Genomic DNA, 18,313 nt, shown 5'->3' on the forward strand with positions numbered 1-18,313 from the left:
TGAAAAACATCCACAGGTACACCACCAATTGATTCAAATTATGTTATTTAGCCTATCAGAAGCTTCTAAAGCCATGACATCAATTTCTGGAATTTTCCAAGCTGTTGAAAGGCACCGTCAACTTAGTGTATGTAAACTTCTGACCCACTGGAATTGTGATACAGTGAATTATAAGTGAAATAATCTGTCTGAAAAAAATTGTTGGAAAAATGACTTGTGTCATGCACAAAGTAGATGTTCTAACCGACTTGCCAAAACTATAGTTTGTTAACAAGACATTTGTGGAGTGATTGAAAAACGAGTTTTAATGACTCCAACCTAAGTGTATGTAAACTTCTGACTTCAACTGTATATTAGATTCCAGACTCCGAGATTGCTCGTTCTAATATTTATTAATTTATTAATTCCTTTTTTTGAATTTTTAGGATTTACCTGTGTTGTTTTGTATTGTTAGTTACTACTGCACTGTTGAAGCTAGGAACATAAGCATTTCGCTACACCCGCTGTAGCATCTGCAAAATATGTGTACCCGACCAATAAAATGTCATTACATTTTATTTGAATTACATTTTTTACTAGAATCGAATGATGGTGGCTCAGTGCTGTTGCTAGAAAATCCCACAACCAGTTATCAAAACGCAACCCCGACCTCGATGCAAGAAAACAGAGTTGAGCACCTTGTGCTTTGAGGTTGGATGGGTCTGACCAGACTTATAACGTGACTCCTGTGCTGTACCCTCTTCAGCAGCTCTGACTAGCAACCATTGGGCTGCCAGGCAGACTGAGAAACCGGATGCTGCTGCTCTCTAGGATTGTGTCAATCATCTGGCAGATCACACAGAGTCTTTGACTGGTTAAAGAAAGAAACTATAGCTACTGCAGTCAGAGGAACAATAGCATCACACAGGAGGACAACCAACACATAGAGGCTTTGAAGTGCGAGAGAGAGAGACTGAGAAAAAGAGAGAAAAGGAGAGAGAGAGCCAGAAAGAGAGTGAGAGAAAACCATTCCTGATAAGGGGGGGAGGGGGGAAGAGAGAGAGCATCTTAGAAACAGAAAGATAGAGTGTGAGTCAGTGTTTTGGGCAAAGTGTGTGTAAGTTGGGAAGAAAAGATCTGTGGTTGGGCCATCTGCCTGGTCTTGCTGTCATGGCAGACCGGCAGGTTGACAGCATCATTTACTCATCAGTTCAAGGCCACTTCATCGATTAATGGATCCCCCCCTAGGCTGGGTGAAGGGGCTGGAGCTGGATGGGCTCACTGGGCTGGGGCTAGGGAGCTGGATGGGCTCACTGGGCTGGGGCTAGGGAGCTGGATGGGCTCACTGGGCTGGGGCTAGGGAGCTGGATGGGCTCACTGGGCTGGGGCTAGGGAGCTGGATGGGCTCACTGGGCTGGGGCTAGGGAGCTGAGTGGGCTCACTGGGCTGGGGCTAGGGAGCTGTGTGGGCTCACTGGGTTGGGGCTAGGGAGCTGTGTGGGCTCACTGGGCTGGGGCTAGGGGCTGTGTGGGCTCACTGGGCTGGGGCTAGGGGCTGTGTGGGCTCACTGGGCTGGGGCTAGGGTTGGCTCACTGGGCTGGGGCTAGGGAGCTGTGTGGGCTCACTGGGCTGGGGCTAGGGTTGGCTCACTGGGCTGGGGCTGGGCTAGGGTGGACTCACTGGGCTGGGGCTAGGGTGGGCTCACTGGGCTGGGGCTAGGGTTGACTCACTGGGCTGGGGCTAGGGTTGGCTCACTGGGCTGGGGCTAGGGATCTGTGTGGGCTCACTGGACTAAGTGGGCTGGGGGCGTGGGAGGGTTCTGTTACTCAGCCACTGTGGCCGTGTATTTGCAATGTTGTCACTGAACAAAGGCCTGTGAAAGGCAAGGGGTGGCCATTCCAGTTCTCACTACTCAAAACTAGAGAGAGAGATATATTGAAAAAAGGGAAGAAAGGAGGGAACAGGGGGAGAGGGGAGGGGGAGAGCAGGGGCTCTGAAGAGGGAGTAGCGATGAGCTGTCTCTAGCTCACAGAAGGCCCACGGAAATGACTGATTGCAGGGTTAGAGGTCAAGGCCAATGCCCAGGTCCCAGCTCGCTGGAATAACAAGACAGGGCTTCCACAGAAGGAAAACAGATTTCCTTTTAATAGGTTCAGATACACAACAACAAAAAATGCAGCCCAGTGGAATATTCCTAGAGGGAGTAGGACACATCTCTTCACTAAAACTTACTCACACAAATAAATCATAGAAGTCTTCATTCCCCATAAAAACATAGGATAAGATTAGTCAGTTTAGAGTCAATTCTCACCTGTCAAAACTATTCCACAAATCATGCCATTTCTACAACATATACTAGGCTGATATTCTACCCAGGAACTCTGTTACTTTGCAGTGTAAATAGTCTGGGTAGCCATTTGATTAGATGTTCAGGAGTTTATGGCTTGGGGGTAGAAGCTGTTTAGAAGCCTTTTGGACCAAGACTTGGCGCTTCGGTACTGCTTGCTGTGCGGTAGCAGAGAGAACAGTGTTACGGTGCGTGAATGAGGACCCAAAAGCGAATCAACTTAAACAGAGCTTCTTTAATTACCACACACAGGTAGGCTCAGATGGACCGGCAGATTCCGACAGGACAGGACAAGGTTACAGCAAACATGACGACAGTCTGGTTCAGGCATGAATGACACAAACAAACAAGAATCCGACAAGGACAGGAGCAGAAACAGAGACAGATATAGGGACCTAATCAGAGGGAAAAAGGGAACAGGTGGGGAACGGGGTGAATGGGTAATTAGGAGGAGACAAGGCACAGCTGGGGAAAAGAGGGGGAGAAAAGGTAACATAACAACGACCAGCAGAGGGAGACAGGGTGAAGGGAAAGGACAGAGACAAGACAACATGACAGTACCCCCCCACTCACCGAGCGCCTCCTGGCGCACTCGAGGAGGAAGCCTGGCGGCAACGGAGGAAATCATCGATCAGCGCACGGTCCAGCACGTCCCGAGAGGGAACCCAACTCCTCTCCTCAGGACCGTACCCCTCCCAATCTACTAGGTACTGATGACCACGGCCCCGAGGACGCATGTCCAAAATCCTACGGACCCTGTAGATGGGTGCGCCCTCGACAAGGATGGGGGGGGGGGGGGGAAGACGAGCGGGGGCGCGAAGAACGGGCTTGACACAGGAGACATGGAAGACCGGGTGGACGCGACGAAGATATCGCGGCAGAAGAAGTCGCACTGCGACAGGGTTAATGATTTGAGAGATACGGAATGGACCAATGAACCGCGGGGTCAACTTGCGAGAAGCCGTCTTAAGGGGAAGGTTCTGAGTGGAGAGCCAAACTCTCTGACCGCGACAATATCTAGGGCTCTTCGTTCTACGTTTATTAGCAGCTCTCACAGTCTGCGCCCTATAACGGCAAAGTGCAGACCTGACCCTCTTCCAGGTGCGCTCGCAACGTTGGACAAAAGCCTGAGCGGAGGGGACGCTGGACTCGGCGAACTGAGATGAGAACAACGGAGGCTGGTACCCGAGGCTACTCTGAAAAGGAGATAGCCCGGTCGCAGACGAAGGAAGCGAGTTGTGGGCGTATTCTGCCCAGGGGAGCTGTTCTGACCAAGACGCAGGGTTGCGAAAAGAAAGACTGCGTAAGATGCGACCAATAGTCTGATTGGCCCGTTCTGCTTGACCGTTAGACTGGGGGTGAAAGCCGGAAGAGAGACTGACGGAAGCCCCAATCAAACGGCAAAACTCCCTCCAAAATTGAGACGTGAATTGCGGACCTCTGTCCGAAACGACGTCTGACGGAAGGCCATGAATTCTGAAAACATTCTCGATGATGATTTGTGCCGTCTCTTTAGCAGAAGGAAGCTTAGCAAGGGGAATGAAATGAGCCGCCTTAGAGAACCTATCGACAACCGTAAGAATAACAGTCTTCCCCGCTGACGAAGGCAGTCCGGTGACAAAATCTAAGGCGATGTGAGACCACGGTCGAGAGGGAATAGGAAGCGGCCTGAGACGGCCGGCAGGAGGAGAGTTACCGGACTTAGTCTGCGCGCAGACCGAACAAGCAGCCACGAAACGACGCGTGTCATGCTCCCGGGTGGGCCACCAGAAACGCTGGCGAATGGAAGCAAGCGTACCCCGAACGCCAGGGTGACCGGCTAACTTGGCAGAGTGAGCCCACTGAAGAACGGCCAGACGAGTAGGAACGGGAACGAAAAGAAGGTTCCTAGGACAAGCGCGCGGCGACGGAGTTTGAGTGAGTGCTTGCTTTACCTGCCTCTCAATTCCCCAGACAGTCAACCCGACAACACGCCCCTCAGGGAGAATCCCCTCGGGGTCAGTGGAGGCTACTGAAGAACTGAAGAGACGAGACAAAGCATCAGGCTTGGTGTTCTTAGAGCCCGGACGATAAGAAATCACGAACTCGAAACGAGCGAAAAACAGCGCCCAACGCGCCTGACGCGCATTAAGTCGTTTGGCAGAACGGATGTACTCAAGGTTCCTATGGTCAGTCCAAACGACAAAAGGAACGGTCGCCCCCTCCAACCACTGTCGCCATTCGCCTAGGGCTAACCGGATGGCGAGCAGTTCGCGGTTACCCACATCATAGTTACGTTCCGACGGCGACAGGCGATGAGAAAAATACGCGCATGGGTGGACCTTGTCGTCAGAGAGGGAGCGCTGAGAAAGGATGGCTCCCACTCCCACCTCTGACGCGTCAACCTCGACAACGAACTGTCTAGAGACGTCAGGTGTAACAAGGATAGGAGCGGATGTAAAACGATTCTTGAGGAGATCAAAAGCTCCCTGGGCGGAAACGGACCACTTAAAGCACGTCTTGACAGAAGTAAGGGCTGTGAGAGGAGCTGCCACCTGACCGAAATTACGGATGAAACGACGATAGAAGTTCGCGAAGCCGAGAAAGCGCTGCAGCTCGACGCGTGACTTAGGGACGGGCCAATCAATGACAGCTTGGACCTTAGCGGGATCCATCTTAATGCCTTCAGCGGAAATAACAGAACCGAGAAATGTGACGGAGGAGGCATGAAAAGTGCACTTCTCAGCCTTCACGAAAAGACAATTCTCTAAAAGGCGCTGGAGGACACGTCGAACGTGCTGAACATGAATCTGGAGTGACGGTGAAAAAATCAGGATATCGTCAAGGTAAACGAAAACAAAGATGTTCAGCATGTCTCTCAGGACATCATTGACTAATGCCTGAAAGACAGCTGGAGCGTTAGCGAGGCCGAAAGGAAGAACCCGGTATTCAAAGTGCCCTAACGGAGTGTTAAACGCCGTCTTCCACTCGTCCCCCTCCCTGATGCGCACGAGATGGTAAGCGTTACGAAGGTCCAACTTAGTGAAAAACCTGGCTCCCTGCAGGATCTCGAAGGCTGAAGACATAAGAGGAAGCGGATAACGATTCTTCACTGTTATGTCATTCAGCCCTCGATAATCTATGCAGGGGCGCAGAGACCCGTCCTTCTTCTTGACAAAAAAAAACCCCGCTCCGGCGGGAGAGGAGGAGGGGACTATGGTACCGGCGTCAAGAGCTACAGACAAATAATCTTCGAGAGCCTTACGTTCGGGAGCCGACAGAGAGTATAGTCTACCCCGGGGGGGGGTGGTTCCCGGAAGGAGATCAATACTACAATCATACGACCGGTGTGGAGGAAGAGAGGTGGCCCTGGACCGACTGAACACCGTGCGCAGATCGTGATATTCCTCCGGCACCCCTGTCAAATCACCAGGCTCCTCCTGTGAAGAAGAGACAGAGGAAACAGGAGGGATAGCAGACATTAAACATTTCACATGACAAGAGACGTTCCAGGAGAGGATAGAATTACTAGACCAATTAATGGAAGGATTATGACAAACTAGCCAGGGATGGCCCAAAACAACAGGTGTAAAAGGTGAACGAAAAATTAAAAAAGAAATGGTTTCACTATGATTACCAGAAACAGTGAGGGTTAAAGGTAGCGTCTCACGCTGAATCCTGGGGAGAGGACTACCATCCAGGGCGAACAAGGCCGTGGGCTCCTTTAACTGTCTGAGAGGAATGTCATGTTCCCGAGCCCAGGTCTCGTCCATAAAACAGCCCTCCGCCCCAGAGTCTATTAAGGCACTGCAGGAAGCTGACGAACCGGTCCAGCGTAGATGGACCGACAAGGTAGTGCAGGATCTTGAAGGAGAGACAGGAGTAGTAGCGCTCACCAGTAGCCCTCCGCTTACTGACGAGCTCTGGCCTTTTACTGGACATGAAGTGGCAAAATGACCAGCGGAACCGCAATAGAGACAGAGGCGGTTGGTGATTCTCCGTTCCCTCTCCTTAGTCGAGATGCGGATACCTCCCAGCTGCATGGGCTCAGCACCCGAGCCGGCAGAGGAAGATGGTAGTGATGCGGAGAGGGAGGCGACGGAGAGCGCGAGCTCCTTTCCACGAGCTCGGTGACGAAGATCAACCCGTCGCTCAATGCGAATAGCGAGTTCAATCAAGGAATCCACGCTGGAAGGAACCTCCCGGGAGAGAATCTCATCCTTTACCTCTGCGCGGAAACCCTCCAGAAGACGAGCGAGCAAGGCCGGCTCGTTCCAGCCACTGGAGACAGCAAGAGTGCGAAACTCAATAGAGTAGTCTGTTATGGATCGATTGCCTTGACATAGGGAAGACAGGGCCCTGGAAGCCTCCTCCCCAAAAACAGATCGATCAAAAACCCGTATCATCTCCTCCTTAAAGTCTTGATACTGGTTAATACACTCAGCCCTTGCCTCCCAGATTGCCGTGCCCCACTCACGAGCCCGTCCAATAAGGAGAGATATGACGTAGGCGACACGAGCAGTGCTCCTGGAGTAAGTGTTGGGCTGGAGAGAAAACACAATATCACACTGGGTGAGGAATGAGCGGCATTCAGTGGGCTCCCCAGAGTAACACGGCGGGTTATTGATTCTGGGCTCCGGAGATTCGAAAGCCCTGGAAGTGGCCGGTGGATCGAGGCGGAGATGGTGAACCTGTTCTGTGAGGTTGGAGACTTGGGTGGCCAGGGTCTCAACGGCATGTCGAGCAGCAGACAATTCCTGCTTGTGTCTGCCTAGCATCGCTCCCTGGATCTCGACGGCTGAGTGGAGAGGATCCGAAGTCGCTGGGTCCATTCTTGGTCGGATTCTTCTGTTACGGTGCGTGAATGAGGACCCAAAAGCGAATCAACTTAAACAGAGCTTCTTTAATTACCACACACAGGTAGGCTCAGATGGACCGGCAGATTCCGACAGGACAGGACAAGGTTACAGCAAACATGACGACAGTCTGGTTCAGGCATGAATGACACAAACAAACAAGAATCCGACAAGGACAGGAGCAGAAACAGAGACAGATATAGGGACCTAATCAGAGGGAAAAAGGGAACAGGTGGGGAACGGGGTGAATGGGTAATTAGGAGGAGACAAGGCACAGCTGGGGAAAAGAGGGGGAGAAAAGGTAACATAACAACGACCAGCAGAGGGAGACAGGGTGAAGGGAAAGGACAGAGACAAGACAACATGACAAACAGTCTATGACTAGCGTAGCCGGAGTCTTCTAAATTTTGTAGGGCCTTCCTCTGACACCGCCTGGTATAGAGGTCCTGGATGGCAGGACGCTTGGCCCCGGTGATGTACTGGGCCGTACGCACTACCCTCTGTAGTGCCTTGCTGTCGGAGGCCGAGCAGTTGCATTACCAGGCAGTGATGCAACCTGTCAGGATGCTCTCGATGGTGCAGATTAGTGAGAGCATACTGGTTCAGATTATCCTGACTATGTCATGGGCGGGCCAGGCTGGTTTAGATATTCCTATTAACAGTCCTTTCATAAGTGTCGTACTCCCCTGAAAGCAGCCAGGGCAGCACATTCTGAGGCCATGATTCTAATGGCGGTCAGCCAGGCATTTTCATTACTGGGGTAATGGTGTTTCATGTTTACTGAACAGCCCGTGACCACCCCTCAGTGCCCTGCGTGAGAAGAACATAAACTCTCTGCCCTTCTAAGTCAACCAACCAACATCCAGCACACACACACACACACACACACACACACACACACACACACACACACACACACACACACACACAAAGTAAGTCCATCGTCAAAACAATATAATCCTACTGTTATATTTGCATTAGCTGCCAATCTGAATTTATTGTGACACCATTTTAGCTCACACAGAGTTCACACCTGTCAGACTGTCACAGTGTGTAATTGGGTACAGTGTGTAATTGGATACAGCGTGCTGCAGGGAGACAGTCTAAAGGGCAAAGCACGGGAGAACTGGCATGTTTGATATGTGTGTGTATGTATGCATGTGAACGTGTGTGTGTGCGTGTGTGTGTGTGTGTGTGCTTCCTTGATTAATGTGTGTGCATGCATGTGAGTAAAATACACAATCGATCCCCTTGCTTTCTTATCCTATCCTCTCTGGCAGGTCTACAGCATGAGACAATCCTGTAGGGAACAATACGCAGTATGTGCATATATCTCTAGTGTTGTCCCTTCCATCTTCCGCTAGGAAAATCTGGCATCGGACAACATTCATTTACCGGACCCATATGCATTGGCTGCGTAACCCATCGGTGTCCACAGTGCTCAGAATGACAGACATCACATTTAGATGATGGTAATTCATCTGAACAGAACTCCTGTAAGGAAGCAGCCAATAAAATATTTGCCAAAATGCAATTCGTGGGAAAACACCATTCTAAACAGTTCACCTGATGAGAGCGTTTCCATATGTGACCGAGATGAAAATCTCAGTTAGAAACATATGTTTTCAAAATTCATACTGCCTCCAGCTCACACTGCAAAGTAGTGGGTGACACGCTGATAGCCTGCCTACCGTTGCCCACACATGCACGCACGCACACACACACACACACACACACACACACACACACACACACACACACACACACACACCGCTGGGAACATTCTAATTAAAATCACACTGCTAGGTAATCTTGCACAGAGGCAGGACTCCAATATTAGATACAAGCTTTCTATATAACAGCAGAAACAGTGAGCTGTAGGGGCATATCATTACCTCTGCCTTGCACCTGTAGGGAAGACTGGGGCCTGCTGAATGTGGTTGTCTATCCTTTCATTCACTCCTCCATAGGAATGGAAAACAGCAGGATCTGCTGTGACGACAACAGAAAATAAGGGCTACTTGGGCTTGAACTGGGCTGGAACTGGGCTGGAACTGGGCTTGAACTGGCCTTGAACTGGGCTTGAAATGGGCTGGAACTGGGCTTGAACTGGGCTTGAACTGGGCTTGCATTGCTCGCCCAACCAAGAGACTGAGTTCCTTGACAAAGACTGTTCTGTAGAACTAATACTGTAGCGCACCAGATGGAGACGTACGATGAGCTGTAGGAATGTATCAGAATAGCAATGAGATAAGCTACCAGCCTCCTACCCAAACACTTACCGCACAACAGTCAAACTCAGCACTTACTGTAGTCCTACTAAGTAAGTTAGGATGCCACGTAAAGTTATGTTCCATAAATGGCTACATTTCGGCTACCTCAGTTTATGAGCCAATTAGCTAATGGTGGTGCTGGAACTCTGGCCTTCATACTTAACCAGTCCCAGCGTAGTGGGTGTGATGCATGAGAGGCTCCAGAGAGAGATGCAGAGCAGTGTCAGGTGGAGGTCTATCACTAGGCTGCCCTCTAACCCCTCTCCATCTCTTTCTCTCCCTCCCTCTCTCTCCATCACTCTTTCCCTACAACACAGTCTGCTTCCGCCATCCAACTCCAGCGCCTAATGTGCTCTCCCACTCTCTCTCTCTCTCTCCCTCTCTCTCGCTGTCTAACCCCCCCTCTCACCCTCGCTCCTCTTCACCTCTGCCTGGCCCTCTCTCTCTCTGTCGCTGTCTGCCCCACCCCCCTCTCTCTCTCTCTCGCTGTCTACCCCCACCCTCTCTCTCTGCCCCTCGCTCCTCCTCACCTCTGCCTGGCCCTCTCTCTCTCTCTCTCTCCCTCTCTCTCTCTCTCTCTGCCCCTCGCTCCTCTTCACCTCTGCTTGGCCCTCTCTCTCTCTGTCGCTGTCTGCCCCACCCCCCTCTCTCTCTCTCTCGCTGTCTACCCCCACCCTCTCTCTCTGCCCCTCGCTCCTCCTCACCTCTGCCTGGCCCTCTCTCTCTCTCTCTCTCTCCCTCTCTCTCTCTGCCCCTCGCTCCTCTTCACCTCTGCCTGGCCCTCTCTCTCTCTCTTGCTGTCTGCTCCACCCCTCTCTCTCTCCCTCTCTCTCGCTGTCTACCCCCCCTCTCTCTCTGCCCCTCGCTCCTCTTCACCTCTGCCTGGCCCTCTCTCTCTCTTGCTGTCTGCCCCACCCCTCTCTCTCTCTCTCCCTCTCTCTCGCTGTCTACCCCCCCCTCTCTCTCTGCCCCTCGCTCCTCTTCACCTCTGCCTGGCCCTCTCTCTCTCTCGCTGTCTGCCCCCCTCCTCTGTCTCTCTCTGCCCCTCGCTCCTCTTTACCTCTGCCTGGCCCCCTCTCTTTCTCGCTGTCTGCCCCCCCCCTCTCTGTCTCTCTCTGCCCCTCGCTCCTCTTCACCTCTGCCTGGCCCTCTCTCTCTCTCTCGCTGTCTCACCCCCCCCCCCCCTCTCTGTCTCTCTCTGCCCCTCGCTCCTCTTCACCTCTGCCTGGCCCTCTCTCTCTCTCTCGCTGTCTCACCCCCCCCCCCCCCTCTCTGTCTCTCTCTGCCCCTCGCTCCTCTTCACCTCTGCCTGGCCCCCTCTCTCTCTCGCTGTCTCACCCCCCCCCTCTCTGTCTCTCTCTGCCCCTCGCTCCTCTTCACCTCTGCCTGGCCCCCTCTCTCTCTCTCACTGTCTCACCCCCCCCCCCCCCCCCCCTCTCTGTCTCTCTCTGCCCCTCGCTCCTCTTCACCTCTGCCTGGCCCTCTCTCTCTCTCTCTCTCTCGCTGTCTGCCCCCCCCCCCCCCTCTCTGTCTCTCTCTGCCCCTCGCTCCTCCTCACCTCTGCCTGGCCCTCTCTCTTTCTCTATCTCTGTGACTGTTAGAGGGGAGCAGTGTGTCTGAGTGATGGTAGTGCCTCGGCCTCTCTCTCCCCATGTACCACTAGGTCTGGAACACCTGCATCATTTACATGTACTTCACTGTCCCACTTTATTGATTTTCTTGTGCATATGTAATGTAATCACTTCACCATCCGTTGCATTTATAAATATTAACACACACAGATGGATTCTCACTTTGGAAAACACGACTGGTGTCCGTACAGCACTGAACTCATCATGTATACTGCAATCAACCTGTATATAGAACAGACCTTCTTTCATTTCCCACAGCCAGAAAGAAATCTAACCTATAAGTCTTTCAAAGGCTGACAGTTAAAATGTATGAATAATACGATCTCCCCTGTCTGCATGAACAAATATAGGTCGGCTTCATATGTCACGACATGCGGAATATTCTTTGTGTTATGGGCTCTGGTCAAAACTAGTGCACCATATAGGGATTAGGTGCTGTGAAATCTTCAACTGGAAAACATCAAAACACATGCAGGACATTGACGAAATACCTTGAACAGTATGCGCACCAAATTCAGGAGAACCATATTACCGAGCTATAACTCCTAGCTATGTTTGGAGTCTACTCTTTGACCTGAATGGGAAGCATTCTGACACCGGCCACCAGGCTGTCTGGCTCCGTGTTTAACGGTTCTGGGGAAACACCGGTGGTGACAACCACTCAGGACAATAAAACAGCAAAGCTCCAAATACAGTAGCAGACTTGAATCATTGTCACGACACAGAGCCACTCTCCTAGACCTGGAGCGAGGCCAGTCCCAGGCTCATTACAACCCTCCCGTCTCTCCCTGCCTGCCCCAACCCGCCCGCCCGCCCAACACAACACTAAACACAGTAACCTGGCCTCATAATCTCTCATATGGAGAATGTTAAATGACACAATACACTGGCCGGCCCTTCTGTTCTGTTCCTGGAAATTCCACCGGACAGCCTTGGGAGCCGGTCCAGCAGTGATTCGATAGATACCCTCGTAATGTAATGTTTTAAATGGAGCTGTGACAAGTCAGTGTATCTCTTGGCAGACATCTTGGCCAGCTGTTTCATTAGTGCAGTAGATCAGCTCAGAAATAATGGAGCGTTTGATTACGCCGATGACACTGCCAGCCATGCACATACGGCATGTAGCTTTGTTACAGTGGATGGATGGCTGCATGCATGAATGGATATAGTGTTATTACCATACAGAATGAGTACAGTCCCTGTTGCTTTCAGCACACAATTCAATAGAACACACTTAACTCACGTGTTGTTGTTCCTGAGTTTGACGTGCCCTCCAGGCTCCAGGATCTGGCCGTTCTTCAGCCAGGTGAGCTTTGGCACAGGGTCACCCTGCGCCTGGCAGGTGAAGATAGCAGTGGTGCCCACCGGCCGGGAGATGGACTGGGGAGGCTGCACAAACTCTGCTGGGGCTGTGGGCAGACGCAGAGGAAAGACAGATAGTGGGCTACTTACTAACTGAATATAAAGTGCCTTACTACATAGATACAGTAACTTGCTGACAGGGCCTTTCTCATTCCCCATACTATGCTGCACAACAACTATGTTTTCTCACTAGTGGTTTGAAAACAGAAGCTACCAAGGTATATTGAAAAAGCAGGAAGCTCCCAGAGCCTTCTAGAGGGAAGGAAAAGAGGAGAGAGGAATGAAGGCATATTATCCTGAGCTTAATCCAGCCTAATCACATTCATCAGAATTAGATTGTGTGTGTGTGTGTGTGTGTGTGTGGGGGGGGGGGGGGTCTGGCAAAACAATTATTAGCTGTGGATCAGATTAACGTTATCAGAACTGAGAAGAAGATCTGGGAACACAAAAGGAGGAGGAGAGGGAACAGGGAATCTATTCACAAACGCAGACTACCTATTATAGAACACAAACTGAGTAAAAGGCAATGCAGTGCAGATACAGTATCTTTCCCCCGAAAGTCTTTCAGTATGGCACACTACACAACTACTGACCTTCAGCCTCCAGCCAATGATCCCTCCCTCCCTCCCTCCCTCCCTCCCTCCCTCCCTAGGAGTCATTCTTTCCCTCCTCTCTTTGAGCTATGAGCCATGCTCCGTTTGCGCTAATTGACACAGAGGTACAGGTAATGCAAATCTCTATTACCTCTTAATTAAACAGTGTTTAGTTTCGCCTCAAATTTGTGATTACGCTCCTCCCGGATCTGATCCGAGCTGTTGGTTGGTATTTCTGTTGGGGTACTTATCTCCCCTCATTATTCATAGCTACCCGTATTATAAGCCACATCAATATTGTCATTTATGATAGGATGACTTGAGTTATTTTCCTAATAACTTCCTAGTGAGTGGGAAGACAATTAAGACTGCAATTATGGATCATCTAGTCGTAATTTACAACGAGATCATTCCCACAATCAGCAACTATTTTCCTTTCCACTCTCACATTAGCAGGTTTATTTGTCTGTCAGCTATCCTTCTGGTTCTAATATTTCTATCTATACTATCTTCCTGTAAACAAACCCTGCCCTTTCCAGTTCTAGTTATTTAGCATCCTCTATCTATACTATCTTCCTGTAAACAAACCCTGCCCTTTCTAGTTCTAGTTATTTAGCATCCTCTATCTATACTATCTTCCTGTAAACAAACCCTCCCCTTTCTAGTTCTAGTTATTTAGCATCCTCTATCTATACTATCTTCCTGTAAACAAACCCTGCCCTTTCCAGTTCTAGTTATTTAGCATCCTCTATCTATACTATCTTCCTGTAAACAAACCCTGCCCTTTCCAGTTCTAGTTATTTAGCATCCTCTATCTATACTATCTTCCTGTAAACAAAACCTCCCCTTTCTAGTTCTAGTTATTTAGCATCCTCTATCTTTTCCTTTTCTCATCTTAAGAGAAGAGGTGTTATGATGGTTTTCTAATCTCAGCTATCTCTATACTGTGTGTCACCCTGTTAGTAAAAAAGTGTCGGGACCTGAAATTCACACCGTTCTAGGCACTGTAGTATGATGAGGATTAGGTTGGCTTTATCCTCCTGTCCATCTCTCCCTCCATCTCACTTTTCATCTCTCCATCTCCACCTTCATCTCTTTCTCTTTCTCTTTCTGTGTCCCTTTTTATCGCTCTCTCTCTCTCTCTCTCTCTCTCTCTCCATCTCTCTCTGTTTGCTCTATAGAGGCTATGTGTATGTGAGTAGGGCCTGGAGGGAAGGGCTGGAGGGAGTCGGGGGGATGGTGGGTCAGGGAGAGTATTGATGTGCAATTGTGGTGTGGGTCTGATCAGCACTCTTTCCCCATTCCCTCTCTATCTTTCTCTCTCCCTCTTTCAATCCCCTCCTCTCTCTCTCTCCCTACTCTCTATTACTCTCTTCCCCCAATCTCACTTCTTCCCTCTCTCTCTCTCTCTCCCCCTAATCTCTCCCACTCTCTCTTCTTTCTTCTCTCTCTCTCCCTACTCTCTCTTTTTCCATTTCTCTCTCTCTCCCCTCAGTTTCTCACTCTGAGGTAAATGAAGGGTAGTGCAGTGAGCAGAGGGCCGCTGTGCCAACCATCTGGCCAGGAAGATCACATCAATTCTCTTAAGAAACAGCCTACCTTACTCTGATCAAAACAGCAGGCCGGACGGCGGGAGGGAGTCACCTGTATGCTGCTACTCTATACAGTCACTGAGGCCTTATCACCATAACAACCCTCTCATAGCAAGCCAGTCAGTCAGTCAGTCATATGGTTCCCGACTGTGAAATACACCCACTGCTGCCATGAGAATATGAAGCAATGCTGCTTGAAGGCTGTGTCCACAGCAAGGCTTTAGCCTTTTCGTTTCTTATCATAAAACACATGTATTGTATATCGCATCAGATCATTAGCTGAGGGCGCTTTCTAGTCTTCACTGATTGATAAAGAAACCATAGACATTGACACATAATTTCAGGGCCTTGTCTAACAATGGACAGGAAGATTAAATGAAATACTGACTGGGAGCAGTATTGCTATTGGCTGGGGCCAAGGGCAGGGCCCTTTGGCTGATAAGCATGTGAGGCACACGCTGAATGCTTCCTGCTTGGTCGGAAGGCCCTACCCGCACTACTAACCACCTCCAATTGGTCAAATATGAGTAAGAAAATCACACAACGAATGAGACACACACACACATTTATTTTACTAACCTTGTGGGGACCTAAAATGTAAAATGTACCATTCCAGCTAAAATGTACCATTCCAGCCATTACAATGAGCCCGTCCTCTTATAGCTCCTCCCACCAGCCTCCACTGACACACACACACACACACACACACACACACACACACACACACACACACACACACACACACACACACACGCACACACACCATACTGAGTGTGTGTGTAAAGGCTCACCTTGGACCACCAGACGTCCCTGAGCGGTTCTGCGTACACGGGTCCCTGGTTTGTTGGCAGCGCAGACGTAGACGCCAGAGTGCTGGACCCCGACATCTGTGATCATCAGGTTCCCTGTACCCAGCACTTGGATGCCCTCCACACCTATCGGACGGCCATCTGAGGAGAGAGGAGAGAGTAGAGGAGAGGAGGAGAAAAGAGAAGAGGAGAGGAGGAAGGGAGGGGAGGCGAGTAGGGAATAGGAGAGGAGATTAAATGAGGGAAGGGATAGAAATAAAGAGAGAGAGAGAGAGAGAGAGAGAGAGAGGAGGAGAGGAGTGAGATAGCAAATTAGCTGAGTTAGTTTAGAATATAAAAAAATATGCCCTTTAAATATACACAAAAAGGCTATAAAAAGGCTATAAAAATACCAAGGGAGATAAATGATTGATTAAACATACTATAATGTACATCAAAGGATTAAACGCTGGAGAAGAGGAGATGCTATTTTAGTTCGCCCCATAGTGCTGCGAAACACATTTCACAGTAAATATCAGAGCAGTTCTTACAAGTGTGACAGAGCACGTCTTGTGGGAATCACCATATTCAGTACAAAGGTGGCAAACGAGGCGAGTGTATTGGGCGAGGGCCATGGGCCACGCCGACACAGCCAGTCACGCAGAGGAACTATGTTGCCATGACTCCATTGTGTGTTAGTGTGTGTGATTGTATGTGTGTGTGAGGGAGTCTGTTATACCTCCCCAGCCCCGTCCTTCCCACCCCGCACTGACAGGCTAGTGACACACACACGCACACGCACGCACACACACCCACCCACACACACACACACCGGTTTGATCTCATGGTTTGACAACGCCCTCTACTGCCTTAGGCACACCATGCTTTAAAATGGGGAAATGCCCTCTGAGCAGACAGAGCTACATGGATAAGCTAGGCTGCCACTCCCCTCTGTCCCTCCATCAAATACCCTGTCCTGCTCTCCATCTCTTCCTATTTCAATGGCCTTATACTGGGGGTAGGACCAACAAAGACATGGCAGAGCCAAATATATTTCAGTCCCTCTTTATATTGGTAACATCTGCGTCCTGTGTGTCCCGGCTTAGAGTGTTAAAGGGCTGTGCGGGGGACATGGCCGCAATGCTAAAAGCCTGCAGAGAAAACAGACTGGCCATCCTCCTCTCCTCACATCTTCAAACAGACAGCTAGCAGACAGCTAGCAGACAGCTAGCCAGCCAGCCAGAGACTGGGGCCATATGGCCTTGCCCAGGCCTTTTATAGGAGGGCAACACACGTCTCCTCTGTGAGCACTGTGTGCATCTGAGCAGAGCCACCACAAGGAAAGGGAGGGTCATTTGGAAATATTCCACAAACCTGGACCCCGACAAGACAATGCACTGTGGGCTGAAGAGAAACATGAGAATGGAAAAAGGTGGACAGTACATCCAGAGTTCACGAGAATGCCTTCAAACAAAAATATACAAACCTCAGCCCTTTCCGTGTTCGTGTAGCTGCAACAAACAGCACCAACAGTGGGCTGTAGGCTACAGGATTTCAGTAGAACATAGGAACCTATTATTCATACGTATTTACAATCCACTTGAAACAGCCTGGTCAGCTAAGTCAGCCAGTGGAGTTTCCTATTGACTGTAGTAGAAGCTATGGCTAGAACAGTATAACTTAAACATGCTCCGTGGTACTATTAAGTGCAAGCCTCAGGCTCTCAGCCTGACCCTCCCACTCCCAGCCCCAGTCCAGTGTCATAACTAAAGGGACTCAGCTAGGAGTGGCTAAACAACTGTGAACCATATAATGGGCGTTATTACCCCTCTACAATAAGCCTGACTCAAGTCGGGGTAGCTGCTGAGTGAACTGTAAAATCAACAGAGTTGGACACAGTTTACAGTTCCTCCATGGCTACCTCTTATCTCTCCAGACATACTCACTCTCACAGAAACTTGATTTCTCTCTCTCTTTCAATCTGTGTGTGTGTGTGTGTGTGTGTGTGTGTGCTGTCTGAATGGATGGATGCAGCTATCTCTATGTCAGTCTGTAATTTAGTTAGTGACAAAGTGTAGCCCAGAGAGCACCAGTGCTGATGAATGAAAAGCTCCAAACAAACTCTGGCATTAAGGAATGACAGATGTGAATCTATTAAATTAATTATGCAGCTTATTCCCACGCCTTCACTCCCTGTAATCTAATACACGGAAATCCAGAGGTGTCATGCCCACAAGGAGACGTGCCCCCTCAGATTTGTCCTGTTTTTACATTTTTCAGATGTTAAATAAATTACTCAACTTAATTGAGCCGGTGATGGGCAGGACTCGCAGGAGGAATGTTTGTAAATTAATTTGATCAAGCTATGTAGCTTATTGATTCCTTCTTGATTAATAAATAAAACAAAACATTTTGTTGTTTCTCTGTAATACTAGCGACCAAGCAATTTTATGAAGTTGGCTTTAGCTAGCCAGCTAGATAGGTTCCCAGTCTCCCAACCTCATAATTAGCTACCGAGCCATTTCCAGTTATTAATCAAGATAGAGTAGCTTGTCTAACTATCTCTGCTGGCAAGCCTGCAGGCAAGGTTGCTAGACTTTAGAAAATACTAAAACAGTTTTAATTCTTGGGTTATTGTACTATATTCCGGTGTGGCAGTTGTAGTAAACTCATATGGCATAAAAGTTCTTAATGCTGCAATATATCACTTTTTGGGCAACTTGACCGAATTCACATAGAAATGTGAGTAATAGATCTGTCATTCTCATCGAAAGCAAGTCTAAGAAGCGGTTGATCTGTTCTATGTGCGCTATTTCTATAGCCCGTTCAAAAAAATGTCAGTTTATGCGGAACGGCGTATTGCTTTCGCCATATTGTAGACCAACTTCAAACTGCTGAAAATACAAAGATATA

The 18,313-nt window shown here is 49.5% G+C and overlaps 1 protein-coding gene across 1 annotated transcript in view; it reads right to left on the reverse strand.

Moving 5' to 3' along the window:
• igdcc3 (immunoglobulin superfamily, DCC subclass, member 3) overlaps positions 1–18,313 on the reverse strand; it is a 121,044-nt gene that overhangs the window by 18,692 nt on the left and 84,039 nt on the right. Inside the window, exons 6-7 of the mRNA XM_021607201.2 lie at positions 15,404–15,562; positions 12,309–12,474 (exon numbers count right to left, since the gene is read on the reverse strand). Coding sequence (XP_021462876.1) covers positions 12,309–12,474; positions 15,404–15,562 — 325 coding nt within the window. The remainder of the gene's footprint in view (positions 1–12,308; positions 12,475–15,403; positions 15,563–18,313) is intronic.

The sequence above is a fragment of the Oncorhynchus mykiss genome, chromosome 6, assembly GCF_013265735.2.
Source record: "Oncorhynchus mykiss isolate Arlee chromosome 6, USDA_OmykA_1.1, whole genome shotgun sequence".
Lineage (NCBI taxonomy): Eukaryota > Metazoa > Chordata > Actinopteri > Salmoniformes > Salmonidae > Oncorhynchus > Oncorhynchus mykiss.